At 38.8% G+C, this 22,466-nt stretch overlaps 2 protein-coding genes across 4 annotated transcripts; one reads left to right on the top strand and one right to left on the bottom strand.

Annotated features, from left to right (window-relative positions):
* Positions 1 to 1,925: 1,925 nt before the first annotated feature.
* LOC107088325 lies at positions 1,926 to 11,931 on the top strand. Its single transcript, XM_015380436.1, has 14 exons — positions 1,926 to 2,112; positions 4,611 to 4,811; positions 4,946 to 5,317; positions 5,393 to 5,581; positions 5,668 to 6,027; positions 6,532 to 6,870; positions 6,941 to 7,294; positions 7,510 to 7,712; positions 7,808 to 7,915; positions 8,127 to 8,219; positions 8,317 to 8,427; positions 8,653 to 8,776; positions 9,799 to 10,035; positions 11,009 to 11,931. Exons 1-14 carry the CDS (start codon positions 2,037 to 2,039, stop codon positions 11,806 to 11,808), a joined length of 3,567 nt encoding a protein of 1,188 aa, XP_015235922.1. The 5' UTR covers positions 1,926 to 2,036; the 3' UTR covers positions 11,809 to 11,931.
* Positions 11,932 to 14,130: 2,199 nt separating this feature from the next.
* On the bottom strand, positions 14,131 to 21,501 carry asun (asunder spermatogenesis regulator). 3 transcript variants are annotated; one of them, XM_015380437.1, is made up of 18 exons: positions 21,130 to 21,501; positions 20,675 to 20,906; positions 20,467 to 20,541; positions 20,152 to 20,354; positions 19,182 to 19,262; positions 18,976 to 19,066; positions 18,752 to 18,880; positions 18,474 to 18,497; positions 17,352 to 17,436; positions 16,817 to 16,909; positions 16,531 to 16,620; positions 16,267 to 16,445; positions 16,017 to 16,181; positions 15,766 to 15,920; positions 14,953 to 15,183; positions 14,735 to 14,865; positions 14,451 to 14,586; positions 14,131 to 14,366 (listed from the first exon to the last, which is right to left on the bottom strand). In XM_015380437.1, exons 2-18 carry the CDS (start codon positions 20,894 to 20,896, stop codon positions 14,330 to 14,332), a joined length of 2,127 nt encoding a protein of 708 aa, XP_015235923.1. In that variant the 5' UTR covers positions 20,897 to 20,906; positions 21,130 to 21,501; the 3' UTR covers positions 14,131 to 14,329. The 3 variants fall into 3 exon arrangements, with proteins under 3 accessions (XP_015235923.1, XP_015235925.1, XP_015235924.1); XM_015380438.1 differs by lacking the exon at positions 18,474 to 18,497 and having other exon boundaries at positions 14,132 to 14,366; positions 21,130 to 21,500; XM_015380439.1 differs by lacking the exons at positions 18,474 to 18,497; positions 21,130 to 21,501 and having other exon boundaries at positions 20,675 to 20,896.
* Positions 21,502 to 22,466: the final 965 nt, after the last annotated feature.

Here is a 22,466-nt window from a genome sequence, read left to right as displayed (position 1 = left end):
CGCATTGTCTACAGATGGTGGTCAGAGGGCCCTGTGGCACCTGTGTACGGCAGCCTCACTTCTGTCAGTGTGCCCCAGGGCAGCTGTGGCTACAATGTAGCTTGCTACCATTGATGAGTGGGTAAATGACTGAATGTAGTTTAAAGGGCTTTGATCAAGTTCTCTTACTTGAAAAAGTACAGGCCATATATATACATATATATTTTTTTTCTGTTTAATAAAATGCTGTAGCATGTTTTTACTCCACCATAAATATAAACATTTGAACTTCTCTTTTTTTTTTTGTTGAGTACCATAAGCCTTTTTGTCTTGATATATGCAACACCTTCCTCTTTTTTTCCCTATTACTGTAAATGTAGAAAGCGACTCGATTTAAAGTTCTTCACAGCAAATGATGTAATTCAAATTTGCTGCTCGTGTCTTAGCCGTTATGTATATACCCTTTATATAACATACCCATTTAGCATTTCTTTTGTTTTTTCATGCTCTGAAAAAAATTAATAAATGGTTAAAGCCCCTTTTTTGCTAATGCTGTATTTTATAAATTTGTTGTAGAGGAAAGTGAATATATAAAAAAAATGTTTTTTGTTTAGCCAGACTTGGACAACTTCTATTGTCATTTTGTATACACAGTGTGTAGACAAAACAAAATTTTGTTTTGTACAGCTTTCATGACATTTCCATTCCATCAAGTGTACCAGTAATCAAATGCAAACGGTGAGGGAGAGAAAACATGGTGCAAATAAAAACCCCTGCATTGATATGGAAGTTCAGAGCATTAAATATATATGTGCATTTATGCTGTGTTTTGGTTTGGTGTTATCAGTGTGATGTAAAGTCTGACATGATTTACACAACAGTTCACTTTTCTGATGGCAGTGGGGAAGAAGCTGTTGCAGAATCTGCTGGACAGGCATCGGATGCTGCGAAACCTCTTCCCACAAAGGCAGCAGGGATAACAGTCCATGATGGGGGTGTGAGGAGTCATTGATCATGTTACGGGCTCGGGACATGCAGCGCTGGGCTGAAATGTATTTTATGGAGGGAAGAGGAGCCCCGATAATCCTCTCAACTGTTCTAACCACTCTTCTAATTTTCCTCCAGTCTGAGGCGCTGCAGCCTCCACACCTCACAGTGAGACAGCTGATCAGATTGATCTCTATGGTGCTTCTGTAGAAGGTCGTGAGGAGTGAGAGACTAAATAAATGAGACCTATTTTGAGAGTTTATTCCATGTAGGTGAACAAGGAATGTAAATCGTTGATTGCAGTAACATCAAACCTTAGTGGTTTCCTCTAGAAGAATAACAGTTAAACAGTGAAGCTTTGGGGGATCCTCTGCACCAAACAGGGCACTATTAGCCATTAGCTAATCTGTTATGGTTAATTATTTTACTTGTTGAATTCAATTATGTTTCCCAGTGTTAACCGTGGTATTAGATCATAGCACGTTTCTTTCTCTCTAGAGTTAATATTGATCACAGCAGTAGATATCTGATATTTTATCTGCTGTGCAAAACTGTTGAATGAAAGGGTTATTTGTTTATTCAAACTCCCTTCAGAGATACTTAAAAATGTCTATGCAAAAAAACAACAACAAGAAAATAGCTAATCAGTATTGAGTAAATTAATATACAATAGGAGTAACGTTATTAAACACAATAAGAAATCTTAAACTTCAATTAATATTTTGTTAAATGCATTCATTTATTTTTTAAACATATTTTTTAAACATAAACAAAGATATCGTTTGTGACACTCCTTTTAAAAGGTTATTTGTAGGCCAAATACTTGCGCGGAGGCCTCTCCTCCCGTACCAAGATGGCGGCTTCATTACGTATCGCTTCATTGAACTGCGACCAAGGTGACGTCAAACCACATTCCTATTGGTTCACTTCTACCAACGTCATTTAAGCGACGGGCGGAATACTGGGCGCCATTTTGAAAAATAAAGAAGTGAAAACATTCCATATTAATCTTTTGTATTGTTATTATTGTTTTTTTGTTAACTTTATATTTAAGGGACAAGAAACGGAAAATGGAGCCAACGGTGAGCTGGTCTCCCGAACAGACCGAGGCGCTCCTCTCCCTGTGGTCGGAGGAAAAAATTCAACGTGAGTTGGCAACACCGATAAGCAATAAGGAGCTTTTCAGGGAATGTCAGACAGTCTGGCTTCACAGTCAGAACAGAGTTCCTTAATTAAGCAGTGGAGGTAAACCTTAAACACTTAGCTAACTTTATATGGGACCTTATAATCAACGAGGGAGCTGCTGTCGACAATGTGACAGAAACTCGATGCTAGATGCGGAAACGGATCCACTGTGAAAATATATGAGCAATCCATCATTTATCTACAAGCCCAATGCACAATCAGTAGCCTCATCCTTTATAAAAGAAGATATCTTTATTATTCGTTTATTCCTTGGGATCTTCTTTCAGAACATCAAAAATGTTCATTTCATTTCTTCTTTATATTAAATCTGTCCCCATTATTAACCCTGGTGAATTTTTAGCCCCTTAGTTTCTTAATTTGGTGATTTGCATCAACAAAAAAAAAAAAAAAAAATGTTGAGTTAGGGTAGTAGTTTCCAGGGTGGATACTCTCTGATCTGAAGAATATCAACAAGTATATTTAAAATAAAAGATTGCAACAGAGTGAAATCATTAGTCATTTTAGTCCTTTATAGAAAGTGAAAGGCTACACACAATATTTCAAGGTACTGTTTTTGTAATTTTGATTATTATAGCTTAAGAAAACCCAACAAAAGAAGAAAAACTAAAGAAAACTTTTAGGAAATAAGAATAAGGCTTTTAAGCTCAAATCTTTAGTTCATTGCGGCGTGGGATGAAGGCGATCAGCCGGCAGAGGTTTGATGGAAGCTCAGATTTGTCTATCTGCTGCATTCAGGTCATCTGTCTTGCTTGGTTTGGTTTCTCATCCTTTCAACATTAGCCCATACATTTTCTACAGGGTTCAGGTCAGGGGAGCTTTTTGGTTAATCAGGTGCAGGAACATCATGGTCATTGAACCAGCTATTGGTACCTTCAGCAATGTAGGAAGGAGCAAAGTCCTGTTTAAAAAACAAAACAGCCTCTTCAGTTTATCAGCTGAAGAAAGTGGAAAGAATTCCCTACTATGATTTACTTTCTTAAGGAAACATTACTTATTTGCTTTTTTTCATAGCCCAGGTTAGACACTTCTGAGGTCTGTGATCAGGATTTGCTTGACCTGAGGAATGTATGACTTATAACTAGGGCTGCAACTAATGATTACTTTGCTAATCGATTAATCTGTAGATTATTTATTCTACTAATCCATTGAAAATCAGATAGCAAAAGGTTCCTTATAGACGTTTTTTTACAGAATATTACCAGATAAAACTAAAACTTTTCCACTTGAGAATTTCTGGATGGAACACATTGAAAGACAAAAAAAGTTTTTTTTTAATCTTAAATGCAATATATATATATATATATATATATATATATATATATATATATATTACAATTTTGGTATAATTACAGCTCTAAGAGGGTGCTCTGTCAGCTAAAGGGATATTTTACTAGAGTTAACAATCGATTACTAAATTAGTTGAAGTTTATTTCAATAATCGATTCATTACTATTAATCCGATTAATTGTTTCAGCAGTACTCATAACCCTTGTCTAGTATTCATCTGTATTTTCAGCCTTGTTAGACTCCCATTTAAATTCCTAAACAGATCTTGCTTGACTATTTTCTCACGCCCCCAATTTTTGCTGGTGCACCCTTCCCTGCCAACCTTCTTCCTTCCATTGAATTTCATTTAAAATGCATAGATTGAGAACTTTCTGAACAACCAGCTTCTTAAGAGAGTAAATCAGTAATTTTAAACTTCAACCCTCAACAGCTGATGTTATGCTTTTATTTCTCCAATAAGAGCTCATTAGCAGAGCTTGACTGCAGCTTGTGAGGTAGAATTTTGATTCAGCTGTGTAGGAAAATAGACACAGAGCCTGGTGGATTTCAGTCTGACATCCCTGGTCTAAAGGCTGAAGAATTGTTCAGTTAATGAGCTGATTAGGGTGTGAAGCTATGAGTTTCAGAAAATAAACTTCTTCATATTTTGTTTTATTTTATAAAACAGATTTGGGGATTTTCATAATCTGTAAGGAATACTCAACATTAAATAAAAGGGGAAAACAAGTTTTAAAGAGATTGGGACATATTATTATTCCGCCAATGACATTAGCTCTTTTCCTCAACATTATTAAAAAAACATCATGAATATATTCTGCTTTTATCAAAACACCTAATCAGATGATTTTTTTTAAAAATGTTTTTTTAGAATATTTAATTACACCACTAAGGGATTGTCATAAATCACAACATTGATTGATCTATTTTCATTGTGGTGTTACGCAAAATTTCAAGTAGATAAGTAGACATCCCTGGAACCTTGAACCCTATATAGCAGGACATTTTGAAGCAATTGCTACAGGAGAGGGATCAATAAAAGATAATAAAAGGCACTTTAAAAAAGGATATTTATGTCATATGCATCATGATATCCAAAGCTATGTAGCATTAAAGTTTTTAAATGTAATGTTATTCTTTTGGTCCCCTCGCAGATCAAGCTGCTGTGGCAAATATTTCGAATTCCTTCACCGGGAGTCTCCAAGGATCTAAAAAGAAGGAAAATACACGAGATGCTGTTTTCTACCCCATCAAAATGGAGGACTCTAATGCTTCGTGTTCAAGCAACGGGGCGGCTGAGTCTTCCTGGCAGACCTCAACCCTTTGGCAACCCAGCACCGTAGAAAGGAGAAGAGGTAAAGGCAAAGTGCTCGATTGCTGTTGTGGAAATAGACACTTAGCTGTGGAGGTATAATGGTTGGGGATCACCTAACCTTAGGAGTGTTTGGATCTTCACCTCTGATTGTACTCTCTTGTTCTTTTTTCTCAGATAAGCCCACATGTAGTTGGTCAAAAAAGGAGGTCCTAACGCTGCTGACACATTGGGCCAATCCAGCCGTTCAGCAGGAGCTCAGTCGCAACGTGAGAAACAACGCCGTCTACAGCAGCCTCAGCGCCAGGCTGGCAGCGTTGGGGTACAACAAAACGGCCCAGAAGTGCAAAGAGAAACTGAAGAAGCTGAAGCAGGATTACAAGAGAATAAAGAACAGCAATCATTTGGACGGCGGGAAGAACATCTGGTTTGACATTATTGATCAGGTCCTCGGCGCGCCGCGTACCGCAGCCAGGGATCATCCAGAAACATCCGAGCTGTCCTCCGAAGAGCTCGCTTTGCCCGCTGTGTTTGAGGAGAACAGTAAAGGTAACCAGATGTACATCCTACACTGCATTGTGCAGAAGTGAATGTAATTATCTTAAAATGTGGAATTTATTTCAGGTAATTCACCTTCAACAAATGATTTTGAAACCTTCCCTGAGCCTTCACCCTCCGACATAAAGAAGGAAACAGATATCTTCGTCGTCAGAATTGAGGATGATGACACTCCATCGACAAGCACAGCGGGTTCCTCCTCTGCTCAGCAGATGTCTGACATGTTTGCAATCAGCCGCGTTGGAAAAAGAAAATGTAGGTATACAAAAAGCTTAAATAGAAGCTAACACGGTAGCTGCCTTAAAGAGGAACATATTCATGTTTTTTTGTTTTCTAAACAGATGTCCACACATGTAGCTGGTCTAAAAAGGAGGTCCAAGCACTATTGGCATATTGGGCCAATCCGGCCGTCCAGGAGGAGCTCCGTCGCAACGTGAGGAACAACGCCGTCTACAACAGCCTCAGCTCCAAACTGGCTTCGCTGGGATTCAACAAGTCCGCACAGAAATGCAAGGAGAAAATCAAGAAGCTAAAGCAGGACTACAGGAGGGTCAAAAACAGTCAACATGTTGGCTGGGCTAGGACTGCCTGGTTCGGGATTCTGGATGAAGTCCTTGGTTCTCAGGGCGCCACATCGAAACATTCAGAAACTCCAAAGTCTTCATCAGGAGAGCCAAATGAGACGGACATGGAGCCTGAGGGTTAGTGAAGAAATACAATCAGTAAACGACTTAGTTAACATCTAAAAAAGATGTTATATTTCCACCTGCTTACAAGTTCATAGCAGGTTTACTTTGGAAAAAATCTAAATCTAGACAAGTCATTTTTTCTTAAAATAAGTGCATTTGTTCTTGGATTGAGGAGGTAAAAGAGACATTTGCCAATGGAACAAGACAATTTACACTTAAAATAATAAAAAAAAAAAACAATTACATAGTCTTATTTCAAATGCATATTATCTAATTATCTTATTTTAAGAGTAAAAATACTAATTCCTTTGGCAAACTACCTCATTTACATACTCAAATTAGGGGTAATTACACTTAATTTAAAATTTTTTTACTTATTTCTCTATAGTTTTTTCAGTGCTAGTAACAGGGTTCTTTGTGCATTCTGGGAAAGTTGGTTTTCCAGGTCTGAATAAAAGCCTTGACAAATATTCTTAACCCCTTTTCTCTCTGCTCTGGTTCTGTATAATATCACAGATGCATGTAAGTGGTCGCCTGATGAGGTCCAGGTGCTCATCACCCTCTGGGCACAGCCAAACATTCAGAAGCAGCTTCTCACCTCGGAAGAAAACGATGAAGTCTTCACGTACCTCAGCGACGAACTGGCTCAGGTTGGCTTCAGCAAGTCGCCCCAGCAGTGCAGTCTGAAAGTGGACAAACTCAAGCAGGAGTACACAAAACTCAAACAAAGGGGGGTAAATGTGAGTGATAAAAGTGACTGGTTTGCCATCATGGATAGTGTTCTCTTCCCTGAAGGAGAAGCGTCCACAGAGCGTAATTTATCCGCTGTGCTGACGGCCTCCAACCCCCATGAAGGTGAGGAAGAACGTTTGGTGACAAACATTCGGTTTTATATTTGATTCTAAATTTGTGTCACTTTGAATAGATTTTTCACACACCGTTTGGGCGACAGAGGAAGTTGACGCGCTTCTCACCAAATGGGCTGAGGAGCATGTCCAGGAGCAGCTAAAATCCACCCAGGATGACGAGAGGGTGTACGCTCAGCTGAGCTCAGAGCTGGCCACGCAGGGCTTCGATAAGACCACCAGCCAGTGCAGGACAAAGCTCCGACTGCTCAAACAAGAGTATGGAAGGATAAAGGAGCAGAAAGACTCCAAAGCGCAAAAGAGTAAATGGTTTGCCATCATGGAGAAGATTTTTGGCTGCCCTAAGCCAGAAATGCAGTCAAATCCTGCAGCTCTGGAAACATCACAAAATAAAAGAGCTGAAAGACTGGAGGGTAAAGATGAGCACCAACATGTAGAGCTAACCACATTATTATCGTTGAGGTTTTTCTAAACTGAGATGCATCCGTGTAGTTAAAAGCTCTTCAAAAATAGATGTTTAATGCCTCCCTAATAAAAAGATGAAGTTAGAACACATCCGCCTCAGTGATTTCCTGGTTTAGTGCATTTATGGCCATCTGCTGATGTTAGCGTATCCTTTTGTTCTCAGGCTGTGGCTTATCCATCCCCTCTCTGTGCCTCCTGGTTCCCACCCTACGCCTGATGTGTGCCTTTGCCTGGAAGGTGATCCAGAGCGGTAATGTGGCACATTACCGGAAAGTGGAGGAGCTGGTGTTGCTGGTGACGGAGCTGGCTCCAGAGCTGCTTACGGCGAGGGAGAGAGTGCAGCTCCTGCTCAGACTGAGGGCGCGGGTAACTGAGCAAATCAACATCATGTTGAGAAACACACTACTTAAAGATAAATGAGAAATAAAAACATATTAGGCTTTTTTATACCTCTGTTTCAGTTTGTGCTTGAGTTGTGTCAAAATAAGAGCACAGCTAACCTGCTAAACATCCAACCCCACCTGAAAATTATTAAAGATCTCAAGATGAGCGCTGACTGCAACCAAGAGGTAGGTATAATCTATCTTTTTTAAACTTTGCCAAAAGCAGTAAAACTATTTCTTCTATCAAATTAGCATGAGTATTTTATGGCTTTTACGTTTTATAATAACATGAATGGTTTATTAGTGTCTTTATCGTGATAAAGACACTTTTTGCATCAAACTATTGCAAAGGACAGCTAACACTTTCTTCTTTTTTGGTTTTCACTCTACCTTAAAGGAGCTGAATGAGTTGGAGAGTTCAAAGTCAAATTTCGTAGAGGTTGTTTATGCCTTGGTTGAGAACGCAAAGGAAAGAAAGAGGTTTTTCACGGTGGGAATCTAAAACAGCGGCTATGATTCAAGCAGGATCTCATGGTTAATCACTTTCATTAGAAGCTTAACTTGCTCGTGGTGTTTGTTTTTCTCAGGACGTCTTTCCGATCCACTACGGACAAGAGTATGAAGCTACCCTGCAAAGACTGGTTTGGAAATTCATTTCCAGATTGGACAATCTATTGCCCATTCCTGATATAAAACAGGTAAACTTCCTTGTCTTGTTCGTGTCAATATATACAAATTTACATTCTACAAAGATGGACTCTTCTTTGTATATTTTTGCTCACAAAATATGTTTTTTAAATTGCAACTCGTTCATTTACCTTTTTCCTTTTATTGCTGTTGATGCCAACACTAACTAATTGCCAAAATAAATGGCAGTTCTTTAAATTAATTTATTTTTGTTATTATTTTGATACCGGTTACAGACTGCAGAGTGGCTCAGCAGCGCCCCCTCTGTCATGGAAGAATGTGGGAAGCTAGTTTTGGATCCAGAACAGCTGAAGACGCTGCTAAACTTCCAGGAGCAACAAACAGGAAATCCAAACAAAAGTAAATGACCAAAGCCTAAAAACAAAACAAATAAAGTCTATGGCAAGCCTTTTTAACATAGATTCGGTTTCGTCTGACCATCCATAATTACGTTCCAGATATCTTAAAATACATTTTGACTAGACAAAACCACATTTTGACTATCCGGAATGGTAATTTAAGATATCTATGTTTACATTCTGATTAGGAAGAATAATAATTCAAGATATCTTAAATTACATTTTTGCCTAGTGAAAACTCCTTTCAAGATATCTCAAATTACGACACCGGATTTGTCATTTGAAGCATCACACGCTGATTTAACTTTTCCTCCTTTGGATTAAACTGACAGTAAGGAATGTTTTAGGAATGATCCTCCTGGAAGCCCATTAAAAAGATCATTACACATTTTGACTGGTCAGGATGTCAATTTAAGATATCTTAAATGGAAAAGCTGAATAATTCAAGATATCTTTAATTAATTTAGAGATATCTTAAAAGGAATTTCGAATAGTCAAAATTACTATTAGAGATATCTTTAAATTTATTATGTCTAGTCATTATTTGCTTCTAAGATATCTATAATAGAGTTTTCACTAGTCAAAACTGCATATCTCCTATCCTAAAATACATTTAAGATATCATGAATTATGGTGGCATTTGAGATATCTTTAATTAGAATTATGACTAGTCAAAACTAAAATCGAGATATCTTGAAATTACTTTATGACTAGTCGTAATTTAATTGTAGATATCTGAAATGTGTATCCTAAATTGACGTCTCCATACAAGTTAATGGTAAATCTGACGTCATTTCGACTAGTCAGAATGTAATTAGAGATATCCCGAATAAGTATTTTGGCTAGTAAAAATATAATTAGAGATATCTTAAAATCGCTAAAACGTCTAGTCATAAAACAATTTGAGATATCTTGAACGTAAAGGCGGTACAACCAAATTTATGTTAAAACGACTTGCCATATAAAGTCAGCTTACTTGTTCTCATGTGTTTTTTTTTAAATATTTATGTTTTTCTGATACAGGCTTGCCGCAGGCTCAGAAAATGTTTTTGCCTTCGCTCTCTCTCCGTCTGAAACCGAACTTGAAGCAGCCTTCAGCAGTCCAACACAAAGGTTCAGCTGCTGTTCCTGCCCCTGCTGCTGACGACGATGTTGATTATGATGATGATGATGAGGAAGAAAGCCAAACATATGACCATTCACGTCTACAGAACCTGAAAGATAAACAGACTGATGGTCTGGTAGCTGCCAAATGTTCAAGTAGGTATCCAGAAGGGTATTCACACTGTTTTTTACAGTTGAATGCAGAAGAAACTTTTAGCAGTTGTCTATTTTTTTTTTCCTGTTTTGGAGCAATGTTGGTTTTTGTTTTTTTTAATCATTAATTTTGGTATAAGGGATAAACAAAAGAATCACACAAGTTGCCATCAAATAATGGTTTTTATTTAGGAAAATAGGCGATCTAAAAAGACCTTTACTATCAAACGTTTGTTGGTTTACAGAAAAAGCATTTTGCCCTGATCAACGTCAGAGCTCAGGATTAAGCAAAACCTGGCAGAATTGGCAAAATGAAGAGTTTCATGGGGGAAAACTCAGCTGAACAGAAGGAAAAATGAGGCTTATCTTCACATTTGCCAAATAATATTTTAATGAACAGAAAAGGGTAGAAGTTTTGCAAGGCGGTGGTCTGATTACATTTGGTGTAAAGTTAGCTCAGCTATTCTGAAAAAGACTGTACTTGCATAGCAGTGGTGGTGTGATGGCCTGGGACTACTTTAGGCTCCAGTGTCTGGACAATGTGGGGAACCTCATAGAAAAACGAAGGAAAATGTTCCAACCCTAAGCTCATGTGAAGCAGGACAACAATCCAAAGACCCTAACAAGGTCAACTCTGAGTGGATGACATATTTAAAGTGGCCTAGTCAAAGCCCAGTCTTAAATCTGCCTTTATGACATCAATATTAAACATCTGTTGGCAATTATTACTGCTAATTGTGGCACAGCTACCATAGTTATTACCTTTATAAAGCAATAATGTGTTCACATGTTGTCACAGGTTGGTCTGGATAGCTTTTCTACCTTAAATGAATACTTGCAAAAATATGTTTTGTTTTCTTAAAAATTAGAGTTGTCTTTGTTTTATGATGACATTTATTTGTAGAACTAAAATAAATCTGTAAGGTAGAAAAAGTTTGTTCTATAAGAAGTGCAGCTGATAGTTTTTCTCTTCCAGGTGTCGTCTCTGCACCTTTAAAACTGCACCGCTGCTCCATGTGTTCCTTTACCGACACCAACGTTTCTGCACTTCTCAGTCACATCAGACAGGAGCATCTGAGTCCGTTTGAAGATGCTTTTGAAGAGAACCTCTTTCAAAACACCAGCATTGGGCTCAATTGTGAGTTTCCCAGCGAGCTCCTATCAAATGTAGCAGCCTCAAACAGCCAAGGTCCTCCATATCAGTGTGACAAGTGTGATAAAAGGTACCTCTCCAAATCGTCCCTGATCGTTCACTATCGGATCCACACGGGCGAGACTCCGTACCTTTGCTCCCACTGTGGTCAGGGGTTCAGGTCCTCGGCCTACCTCGACTTGCACATGCGCGTCCACACCGGAGAGCGACGCTACAAGTGTCATATCTGCGGAAAGACGTCTAACCAGCACCTGACGAGGCACATGCGCATGCATAGAGGGGAGAAGAACTACCTGTGCACCGAGTGCGGAAAGGCGTTCCTGTCCAACGGAGAGCTGAAGCTTCACATGCGGTACCACACGGGGGAAAGGCCGTACATTTGCAAACACTGCGGGAAAGGCTTCATCGCCAAATGCCTGCTGACGGTGCACACTCGTCGACACACCGGAGAGAATCCCTACAGGTGTCCCATGTGTCCGAAATCCTTTCCCACACTGAGAGCACAAAAAAAGCACCTGAAGATTCACTCCAACAAGAAGTCCTTACAGTGTTTGGAATGTGGTCGGATCTTCAGGCTGGAGGACACTTTTAAACTTCACGTTAAAACACATGAACTGTTATAGACTCATTTTAGTAGGATTCTGGAATTTCAACATTCAGATTAGATGTTTGCCAAATATTTAAGGTTTTAAAACTTCACAGCCTCGGGTGTCTCTTGAAATATTATGTCTTTAAAGAAAGGAAAGAAAAAAAAACAGTTCAAGTTTGCAGTGCAATTATTTCATTATACTGTAAAGCTAGCATTCCAAAAATAAAAGAACTGAAATGACTGAAAATGTTTATTTTGTGCTGATGGTTTTATGATTACTCTGAAAATAAAAAATAATCACGATTTATCCTTTTCTTTTATCTATATTTTAAGTTGTACATAATTTACCCAAAAGAAAGAACTTAAAGTGAATATAAACTAACATAAAATGGTTATAGCTTATAAGAGCTGTTGAATATCCAAATGTTGGAGTCTAAACTTTGTCATAAGGCCCAAAAAATATATATTATTAAAAATAAACAAAGCTTTTTATATTTTAATTAGACAAACAGTGGTCCAATGTTTGTTTAGGAAAGCAATGTGCAAATCATCGGCATAATCAACGAAGGATAAATGATATATTTTGCAAACATTGAGCTGATTTTATTTTCCAATGTTCAACTGTATGTTTGCTAAATGTCCTCTTTAGCTCAACATTTAGCTGAAGATGAGGTGAGATGTTCAGTACAAATGTATGTCGCAAATTATTTGAAGATAGCTTATTTGTTAACCTTTTTAATAAAAGAATCTGCATAATTTAGCTAAATGCAGCAAAGCATTTTCTACACATTAAGAAAATTTTGTTATAATTCATTAAATATTTAGCTAAATACTCTATGAAGTACAGTCCCTCAAGGACCGACTTTGGGGATGTCTGGCGTTAATAAATGTTTAACATGCTAATATGAGGAGTTTATCAAATTGAGTGTAATATTTTCACATTGTGTTTTAAGTTAAATACATGTGTGAAATTAGAAGATGTAAGGATTTAGGTTTTAATCCTCTTTTTGCCTCTACAGTCAGATTTTGTTGTGACATCTCATCAGTGATCCCACTGACCTTTCCCCCTCACCGTGCGACTTCCATGAAGCCCTCAGCAGAGTTGTTCACCAGTCGTCTGACCCTGTGACCTCACCGGGAAATCCCCGATCTGAACCGGGTCCAACAGAGCCCACCACAGTTAGTCACACAGTCGGTCCACAGTGAGTACATGGGATGTGTCTGCTGCTGTTCCCTCCTATATGAATGTATGGGCTTGTTCTGGGCGTTAGTCACGTAGATCATATGCTGGGATGACTTATAATGAGAACTGTTTGCATGAATAACAGAGAATATATGGGTTAATATAGTGAAAGAAAGCTATACAGATGACACTGAGTAATAGCTGTGAGATAAGCAGCAAGTATTTTATACCTAAAGATGTCACGTTTCATTAAAGTTAGAGCATATACATCATTAAAAAAATAAAACTACAGCTGTGTGGGTATAATTATGAAATAAATAAAATAAATTAAGCTCAAGTCTTTAGGGTATGTCTCTACTCAATTTGCAAAGCTATAAACCAATAGTTTTTTTTTCTCCTTACCAAGTAGCTCAACCTGGAGAGAAAAACAGGAACTTTAAATTCTTGCCACAGATTTTCAGTTAGATAATGGTCTGGACTTTAACTGCGACATTTGCATGAATATTATCGGATTTCAAACCTTATACTGCAGGTGCCAGTGTTTAACTGTACCTCATTGTAAGGTTAACATCCACCACAGTCTGCAGTTATTTTTTATCTACTAGGTTATTGCATTTAACTCCATCACTTCCAATCAAACGACCAGTTCTCTCACCCTACTTAGTTATCCCCAAAGCTTGCTTGGTGATGCTCCATCACCGTGTTCAATTATAGGTATGGTGACCTCAGAATGTGTGTCATTTTGGGGATCTCAAAAGATAGATTTTTATTCAATTTGCCATATCCTGGTATCAGCTCTTTGCTAAATTAACACACGTTTTAGAAAACGTTCCATTAATGCTTTATAAAAGATTACAATAAACAACCTGAAGTGAAATCTAAGCTGAGAACCAGCTTTATCTTAAATAACATTGAATTCATTCAAAGTATTTCTAATAAAAACCTTTTAAATTCCTCAATAATAACACCTCTAAGAGAGGCTAAACTTTAAAAGTGTCTAAAGAGTCCACTGCTCCCCCTGCTGCTCAAAAAGGTTCACTGCATTCCAGCAAGTTCATTTTAGGGAATGAGTATTTTATCATTTAAAATAACATTTAGAAACAAGCCAAACAGCAATTATTTGTATGTTTATAGATATTTCAATAAAGTAAAATACTAAAGTAACACTGATGGGTTTTTCAAACAGTAAAAAGCAGAAACTTTTATTTTCTGGACAATTTTTATGGAGTAATACAATATGTAAAGATATCTACAAAATGATGGGTAAAAAAATTAGAAATTTTGCTGTTACAATTCACTGATCAATGCATTTAATGTCTACTTTGGAGAATGTTCATGTCTTTGAAGGATAAATTGATGAGCAGTTGCGAGATCATCTTGAAGCTTTTCCATTCTCATGGGCATCCATCCTGTGAAACGTAAAATAAAAAGGACATTTAATCCCCTAGAACAGGACAAGGGAAGAGGTGAAACGAGGAAGGATTTGTTTTTACCCGTTCTCCTCTTTGAGGTTCTGGTAGAGCTCGAACTTGCTGTTCACTGAACTTGCTCTTCCAAAAAACTCCTGGTGCTTCCTAGAGTTTGCCACAGTGATCCGATTGGTCCACATGCTGAGGAGTGTGGCAGGCCCTGCAGAGAGGAAAAAACTTTCTAGTTCTAGTGTTTGTAAGACGGCTTTTGTGGTTTTCCTCAGTTCTTAAAGTAAAACATTTTAAACCACATTAAAGAGCTATTTTAGATTTTATTGAGAGAAAAGATCCCATAGTAGGGCTGGAACCTTTTGCTCTCTCTGGAGGATGAATGTCCTCCGGGATCAGGCGAGGCTTCTTGTTGAGTGGCTCTGGAGAGTCCGGGGAATCTTTGATCACTTCCGATTCTTGTTCATCCTTCTCCAGCAAACCCTTTAGTCTGCAGAGGAGTTGGAAACAACCAGATATCAATAAAGGTTTAGATTAAAAAGAGCTGCACATGCTGACAGGAAAACATAAGCCTGACCTCTCAGATTCTTGCCAGCTTTTATCTTCCGTCTCTTTGCTGCCGTTTTTCTCTGTCCGGTCCTCCCTCTCTTCCCTCTTCCTCCCCCTCTTCTTCCTCTCCTCCTCCTCGGGAGGTTTGCTCCGGCAGGCGACGATGCAGTCCAGAACCCGTTGGTGTCTGTCGGTTGCGCCGGCGTGAGTCTTCACCAGAGTTTCCAGCTCGTTCCACATAATGCGGTACTGCTCGTCCCTGGTGATCACAGCAGTTCACATCTGTCACTAATCCTACTTACCTCTAGTATCTCCAACCTTTCAGCAACTTCTGTTTCTTTGAAGTTTTATTTGGTAGATCAACACCAAGCAGAATGTAATCATATTTTTCTTAATCTTTTAATCAAAGGCAAAATCTAATAGGTCTGATATATACTGTATTCACTGCTCCTCATCCTGCACTAATAAATAAAAATTAAGAACTAGGGAGCCAAAATGGTAATAAACTAGCAGCAAAAGATGGAAAACACTAAAGGGCTTTAAATTAGGTGACTTAATATTTGCATTTAGTTATTGAGAGATCAAGGACCACTGGTTAAAAGATGTTTATTATTTACAAATCATTGCTGAAACCCAACACATGTTAAAAAGCCTGTCATTTTAAATGTGGTGCTAATTTTAAAGGTAAACCAAAGCTCTTCTAAATCAATGTGAGAACTGATGATCACGTCTGCAGGGAAACATTAAAATTTTCTGCTGTTAAAAACTGACAAAATGTGTGTGAAAAGCAGACACTTCAGATGAATAGTACCATTTATTTAACTCCTATGTGAGCAGATACCTTTTGGGGCCTTTGCCTCTGGATCCAACAGTAGAAATGGGGAGGGGGTCGTTTTTCCTCTCCATGTCGACCAGGTTATAGATGGTTTTCTGGCAGGTGAGAACATCCTCCTCAGTAAGAACCTCTTTCACTATCAGATTAGCCAGAGGGACCACCTGGTGGTGGGATAGGGAAAAACACACATACAGAAGTGCCCAATGATTACTGAGATCATCTCTGTAGATGTAATAAACCCTCTTAGTGATGCTCACTGCCTGCATGTTAAAGATGGTGGTCTGGGAGATGATCATTGGCCAGTATCTGGTGTAGCGTTCCAGCTGAGCTTTGGCCCTTTCTACTGGCAGCTTCCCTGAAGGATCATGAGAAGATTCTGCGACAGGAGTGAGCCGGTTGTCCCTCATAAATTCACCAAAATCCTGAAACGAAACAGGAAAAAAAAAAAACAGTAATTAAGCCTCCTAAATCTCCCATATCAGCTGTGGTGCAGTGAGCTGAGCGCACAGTGATTCTGTAGTCCGTCACTCGTCCTCCGCAGCCCTCGCTGATGGAGGGCGGGTCCTCCAAGGTGGAGCGGTTGCTGTTGAGAACATGCAGGAAGATTTCCCCTCCGTGGCTGCTGAGCATGTGGCTGATGACCTTAGACCCAGACTTTCTTGGCTGCTCCAGTAACACTGATCTCCCTGTTTCCCAAAAAAAATCAGAATATAATGTTAAATATTAATTATTATTACATCAAAAGAGATAGAAGGGTTTCTTGCTGTTCACCGTTGAGGAGAAAATTTGTCAGACATGACGACGGACGACTGTTAACGTCAGTAGGGGAGATGCGGTAGGCTCCTGTGCAGTAGTGCAGTTCTGAAAAAGTGAGAATAAACAGCATATTGTTAGTCTCATTAAGGCACTGGGGAAGGGCAGCAGGTTCTCAACAAACTGAGATTTCAACTTAAAAAGAGACGTGCATTCTCTCAAGGCAGATAATATTAATAATTTAACTTAAGCAACAAGCGTAAACCCTTCAAATGCTTTCAGAAGTGGAGCTGATTCTGCTCACCAATGCTGTTTGTGCGTGGGGTGCACCATTTCAGCGTCATCGTCTCTTTAACGCCATTTTCACGAGTACTCGTACCTGCCATATGCAAGTCACCTGCACATACAGACACCATTGACTAGTGGTTTAAACTTGAACCCAACAGAGTAAAGAGACACAATATTTAGGAAAAAAAAAGGGCAGGAAAGAGAAATATGTGGAAAGAAATGTGGATAAAAAAAAATTTGGCACAACGAAAGCTATAATTAATTATGTCACAATAACCTTAAAGAGCAACAATTTGAGTGAAAATCAGAATCTTAAATTGGGGGGAAAAAATCTATTCATTACATGCAGCTCAAAATCTAGCTAATCTGATGGTAATTTAAAAAAAAAAGCGATGTGGCATCCAGATTAAATGCTTTTGGGAAAATCTGGAAAAATCTTTGCTTTAAGTGTAAAACAAAACCTGTTTTATCTGTAAAGGCTAAAGTATGTATGTGAACCAACCTGCTACTAAGTACCCGTTCTGTAAATGTGTATATAAACGAAGACCTACCGCTTTTAAAGAACTCCATGTGAGCGTCTCTGTGATGCAGGAGCTCCACGTCATAATTAGCAGATGTGTTGGCGTGCTGCTCTTCCTGCCCATCATGGTAGAAAGTGACAAACACAGGTCAGTACGGAAAACTAGAGCTTAAACAGCTTAAACAACGTTAACTCTGCTTGCTGATTTCATGTTCAGAGAGGAGAACAAAGGATGGACGGATGGATCTGAAGATTGGCTGATGTTTGGGATCAACTGATTCTAAGGCTTTACAAACCCAAACGGGAAAAAAATCTTTTAAACTTGTCAACAATGTACAGAGCTTTGCAAAATTATTCAAACATCCGATTAATTTTTCTTATGTTAAAAACATTCTTTAATAAATCATTGGGGGATTTTTATGTACGGTAATAGTCAAACAGAAATTAAATAGAAAAGGATGGTTTTATAAAAAGGATAACGTTTCTCTATTGGATTTGCACATTTACTGACTAAAATTTGTCCCATTCAACTGAAATTAGGGTGTAGGCTTTGAGTAGGCCATTTTAGCAAACAAATCTGCTTTGATCTCAGCCTTTACTGTGGTTTATAACAGGTTTTCTCTCCAGACTACAAACCACAGTCTGCTGCTGCTATAGAGAGTGTTTAAGGCCGTCTAAATACCAATGCAAGTCACACTTTTCAAGAAGTTGAATATTTTTGCAGTGAACCATACATCTGGATAGTAATCATTGAGATTTAACAGCTAGAGGCTAAATAAAGTTCAGATTTAAATCGGACGGCACAAGGGAGAACATGAACACTCTAAAAGGAAAATAGTTCTCCATTGGAGAATAACCCAAAGGAAGGGATTTAACAACAAAGTTGGATTGGAAAACCTTTAAGGAATACACAGTAGTAACTCAGAGGAGGCAACGCTGGTCACATTCAGACACAACAGCAACATTATCAAGGATTTATAGACGCTTATCCATTAGAAATTTAAATACATGTCAATTTAGGCTCTTTAACAGCAAACATTTCCAGACCAACGTTGCCTTTTCTCTACTTGAGAATGACAGCTTTCAACAGCCGAGCTACATGCTGTGAACTCTTCCCTACGCCTTACTTTGATGTGTGTGTGAGAGTACTAACCTGTTCGCAAACATTTAATGTGGGCTAGCAAAACAGAAAATACAGCATGAAACCAGCAGCACGGTCACAGTCATATCGACATGCAGATGGGATGAACAAAAAGATAGGAGCAGAGAGGATTTATTGGATGATTCGGCCAGCGAGAGAAAAAGAAGCAGCAGAAATGTGAGCAGTTTAACTAGGAAAATAAAACAAGCAGGGTGATGTGAGAAGATAGTGTCAGCGTTTATGCTGGTGGACAAAAAGTGCACGCTAAAGGAAGGAGAGGAAGGCTTTACCTTCATGGGGATATTTGTTATAGTGGTGGAGGCCAGGTCAAAGTGCTGCTGGACCAAAATGTTGAGTTTAGAAGCCAGGTGTCTCCCAGCGCGCACGCTGTGAACCTCACTAGTGAGCAGTGGGGAGATCTGCAGGAGACAGAGGTAGAGGGTGGTGTTATAATAAGAGCTGATGGGTGAAGATATAGGCATACATGCCGCCCCAACCCCGGGGTTTCATCCACCTCTTTCTTGGGCCGGTCTGACACCAGAGTGTCTTCCCCCTGGGGGTAGATGTGAACTAGAACCAGCTCACACTGCTGGATGGCCATCAACCTGGAATTAACACAGAGCAAACCAACTAGGGTCACATTTGGCGAAAAGGCTGACTTATCCAGGAGTATGAACTCATTTAAAAAAGTGGAACCACCTTAGCATGCTGGCTACTGACCTGTCAGAACCCGCTGCCAGTTTGTTTTGCTCTGAAATGGTCTCCTGGATGCAGTCCTCCAACATCCTAACGTTGGTATTACTGACAGAACAGACAGATGTTAGGGATCTCTTTTCTTTTTTTTTTTTAGCAGTCGTCCAATAAAGAGGATTTTAGATTTGTATTCTTCTTCCCCATTTGTATTCTTCTTCCCCATTTCCTTTTTCATAAATGTGGCTCTTTAGTCATCTTGTTTTGCATCTCTGACATTTTTAGTCACATCAAGATCATATATTGGAGTTATTCTTTTAAAACATTACATAGGGTAAGGTCCCCTCCATCACATAGCAAGGTAACCCACCTACTCGGCAGACATATTAGGACTGGGCCACCCTTTGATCCCCTGTTAAAATCCTGTTGTTTCACCAGGGAATAAAAGAGGATTCCCACTCCCACCATGTGATTGAAATAAACATGCTACTTCTAATGATAACTTTTTCTTTAATGTTAAGCTGTGGTCTAATTTTTCCATTTCATTCATCTGAACAATTATTTTCATTTTTTGCCTAAAAGGGGATAAAATATTTAAAGTTTCAGCATGCATTATCGATCAGGTCCTTATAATCTATGCATTTACAACAACCCCCCTCCTCCATGAATTATGAAAATATCAAATATGATCAGACTGAACTGGAAATTAACAGCATAAATGAATGCAATTTTATTTTCAATCTAATCCTTTAATCCAAATGTTAAAACCCAAATAGCTACTTTAATATAATATTTAATTACTTGATGTTTTCTTTGGGTGTATATTTGATTTAAACCTGATTTATTTGGTTATTAAATGTGATTAATACAGATGAAATGTATATATTTTTAGTTTGGCTTTATCCAGAGGGTAAGCCTGGTTTACCAAAATTTAAATGTACCATTGCATAAGGAAGTAGGTCGTATAGAACCGAGGAATTCACCATTTTTTATCTTTTACCTTTTAGCATTGGTTAAGCAGATAATCCGACCTCTGTTGGCCACCCTCTCGGCTGTGTCCATTAAAGCAGTGCGCTTCTCGTGTTGCAACTCTGTGATCTTGCACAAAGCCTCCACGGCGGCGACCAGGCCATGCAAGATGCTGCAACATTCTGGGTCCTCGCGTGGATTTGGTGGCCCGACAGCTGCCAGAGCTGACATCAGCTGTTATTAGAGGGGGGGGAAAGCTTTATGTAAGAAGGAAACTTTATGGAAGTGAAACAGTTTTTTTTTTTTCAAAACAGCTAAATTAATTGAGTGACAGGCAGCTGGTTACTTCATGAGTGCTCTGATCTTCTCGCCTCCAGGTGTTTAAAATGTGGAACTCTGAATCGCTCACGATATAATTCACCTTTGAATGACAGCAAGACACAAACAAGTTCAATAACTTTTGTTTACTATATTTTAAATATAAGGTTTATCATAATTAGTGTGCATTGTCAGTGCAGAAAACAGACAAATGAGCAAATCAGAATAGATCGAACCAGCTTGTCCTTTGGGTAAACATCAAACAGGATTCTGCAGTACTCCATGGAGCACTCCACAGCACAGGTCCACAGGGACTTGGACACAGGGGCCAGAGGAATAACTTGAGCTCGGCTCTTGGTCAGCACGTCACACTCAACCTGCTGCCGGCTGGACTCTGCCATGTAAGGACAGTGATCCACCACGAAGACGGTCTTATGTGCCACTGAAAACATCTTCATTTTTGCAGATCTGAAGTGAAAAACAACCCAGTGAGATACATTTATAAACGCAGGAAAGGCATTTTTACTTTAGTTTACAGTCACAATAATGGGGATCATTTCAGACTCAAAGCTGTGTCGTTCTGTCCACCGCTTTACATAAAAGACAGAGGTTAGTTATCGCATTCAAATAACACCGGATAATCTAGACTATGGAGCTGGTATGCTTCATGGTGACTAAATAATTATCTCACCTGATCAAAAAGGTGTCTGGTCTTGAAACGGACGCGTCTATAGATGGTAATAACTTTTGCCCTGAGTGCAACTCGGTCTCAGGACATGTTTATAACTGCTAACAGCAAGCTAATGTCAGCCGATCTGCTAAGCCAACCGCTGCGTTAGCTTGTAAGCTAACATCAGGCGTTTTGATTAATAACGTTCAGTGCAACAGGCTGTTAGTTGCCCATTGTGTCAGCTGTAAAGTGCTTAAGTGTGGGTCTTCTGATTAATCCACGGTCTTACAATCCGTTGAGATCTTGCTAAAGCTAAAAAAAAAAAAACAACAACCACAAAACACTTCAAATTAATTCGGTGTGGCTGCTTTGTTGTTAGCGGAAATGGCTTCGGCTAGGTCCGTCGCCTTTTTTATTCCCCCTCTCTGTTGACGTCATTGCCCACTTACATTTATAGTTTACCAGACCTGTAATTTTAGAGTTTAAAAAAATAGTTTTTAGCCAGTTTTAACTAATTTAACAGTTAAAAAAACAAATACACTAAATTAGCTTCCGGTATGTATTAGAAAATAAATGATTAACGTCGTAGGAAGAAATGAAGGAGAGAAAGAAGGATGGAAGATTGCAATAAATTTAAATACATTTATAACGTTTCTTTACTGCAGTAATATAACAAACAAAAAATTAAACTTTTAAATTGGTTGCATTTATTGAAACAGGGTGATATACTTCCAGATGGTTTTAATCCTTTTAACTCAATAAAATTTCAATTCCCTTTATTTATATAGCGCCAATTCACAACACTTCACACAATGTCATCTCAAGGCACTTTACAGTTCACCAGACCATACAGTCAAATTGATTCAGAGTTTTCTATCTAAGGACGTGTCAATGAGTTCATTGCATCAACTCATTGACACGAATGCAATCCCTCAGACTAAGCATGCTTGTAGCGACAGTGGAGAGGAAAAACTCCCTTTTAACAGGAAGAAACCTCCAGCAGAACCAGGCTCAGTGTGAGCGGCCATCTGCCGAGGCCGACTGGGGTTCAAGGAGACAGAAGCAGAGATACAAAAAGCAACTGTTGAGGGCGGCCCCGTACATGGAAACACACAGCCAGGCAGATGAGCTCTGGGCCAACTCCCATGTCAGAGGATAATAGAGCACATCCAGCCAGTCAAGCACATTCCGCCAGTACGTGTATGGATACATTTTGTGTTCCAGAATGTTAGAATAATTAACAAACACATTTAACCCAATGATTATTTTTAAAATAGAATGTTTTTTATATCATACACAACCATGGGAATACTATTGTCTTGATAATTGATCCACAGACAACTAATGGCTGACATAAA

This window comes from Cyprinodon variegatus, unplaced genomic scaffold, assembly GCF_000732505.1.
Source record: "Cyprinodon variegatus isolate N-32 unplaced genomic scaffold, C_variegatus-1.0 Scaffold214, whole genome shotgun sequence".
In the NCBI taxonomy this organism is placed as follows: Eukaryota; Metazoa; Chordata; class Actinopteri; order Cyprinodontiformes; family Cyprinodontidae; genus Cyprinodon; species Cyprinodon variegatus.
The sequence above is the reverse complement of the archived record's forward strand: the minus strand, read 5'-3'. Positions and strand labels throughout refer to the sequence as shown.

Excerpts from the sequence above, each read along its gene's own strand:
- asun (XM_015380437.1), bottom strand. The coding sequence starts at position 20,896 with ATGAAGATGTTTTCAGTGGCACATAAGACCGTCTTCGTGGTGGATCAC. Across the intron at positions 20,355-20,466 it reads AAGATCAGAGCACTCATGAA|CTGATGTCAGCTCTGGCAGC; the intron begins GTAACCAGCTGC and ends CTCTAATAACAG. Across the intron at positions 14,587-14,734 it reads TCCTCCAGAGAGAGCAAAAG|GGCCTGCCACACTCCTCAGC; the intron begins GTTCCAGCCCTA and ends TCCTCTCTGCAG.
- LOC107088325 (XM_015380436.1), top strand. The coding sequence starts at position 2,037 with ATGGAGCCAACGGTGAGCTGGTCTCCCGAACAGACCGAGGCGCTCCTC. Across the intron at positions 5,318-5,392 it reads GTTTGAGGAGAACAGTAAAG|GTAATTCACCTTCAACAAAT; the intron begins GTAACCAGATGT and ends AATTTATTTCAG. Across the intron at positions 7,295-7,509 it reads AAGAGCTGAAAGACTGGAGG|GCTGTGGCTTATCCATCCCC; the intron begins GTAAAGATGAGC and ends TTTTGTTCTCAG.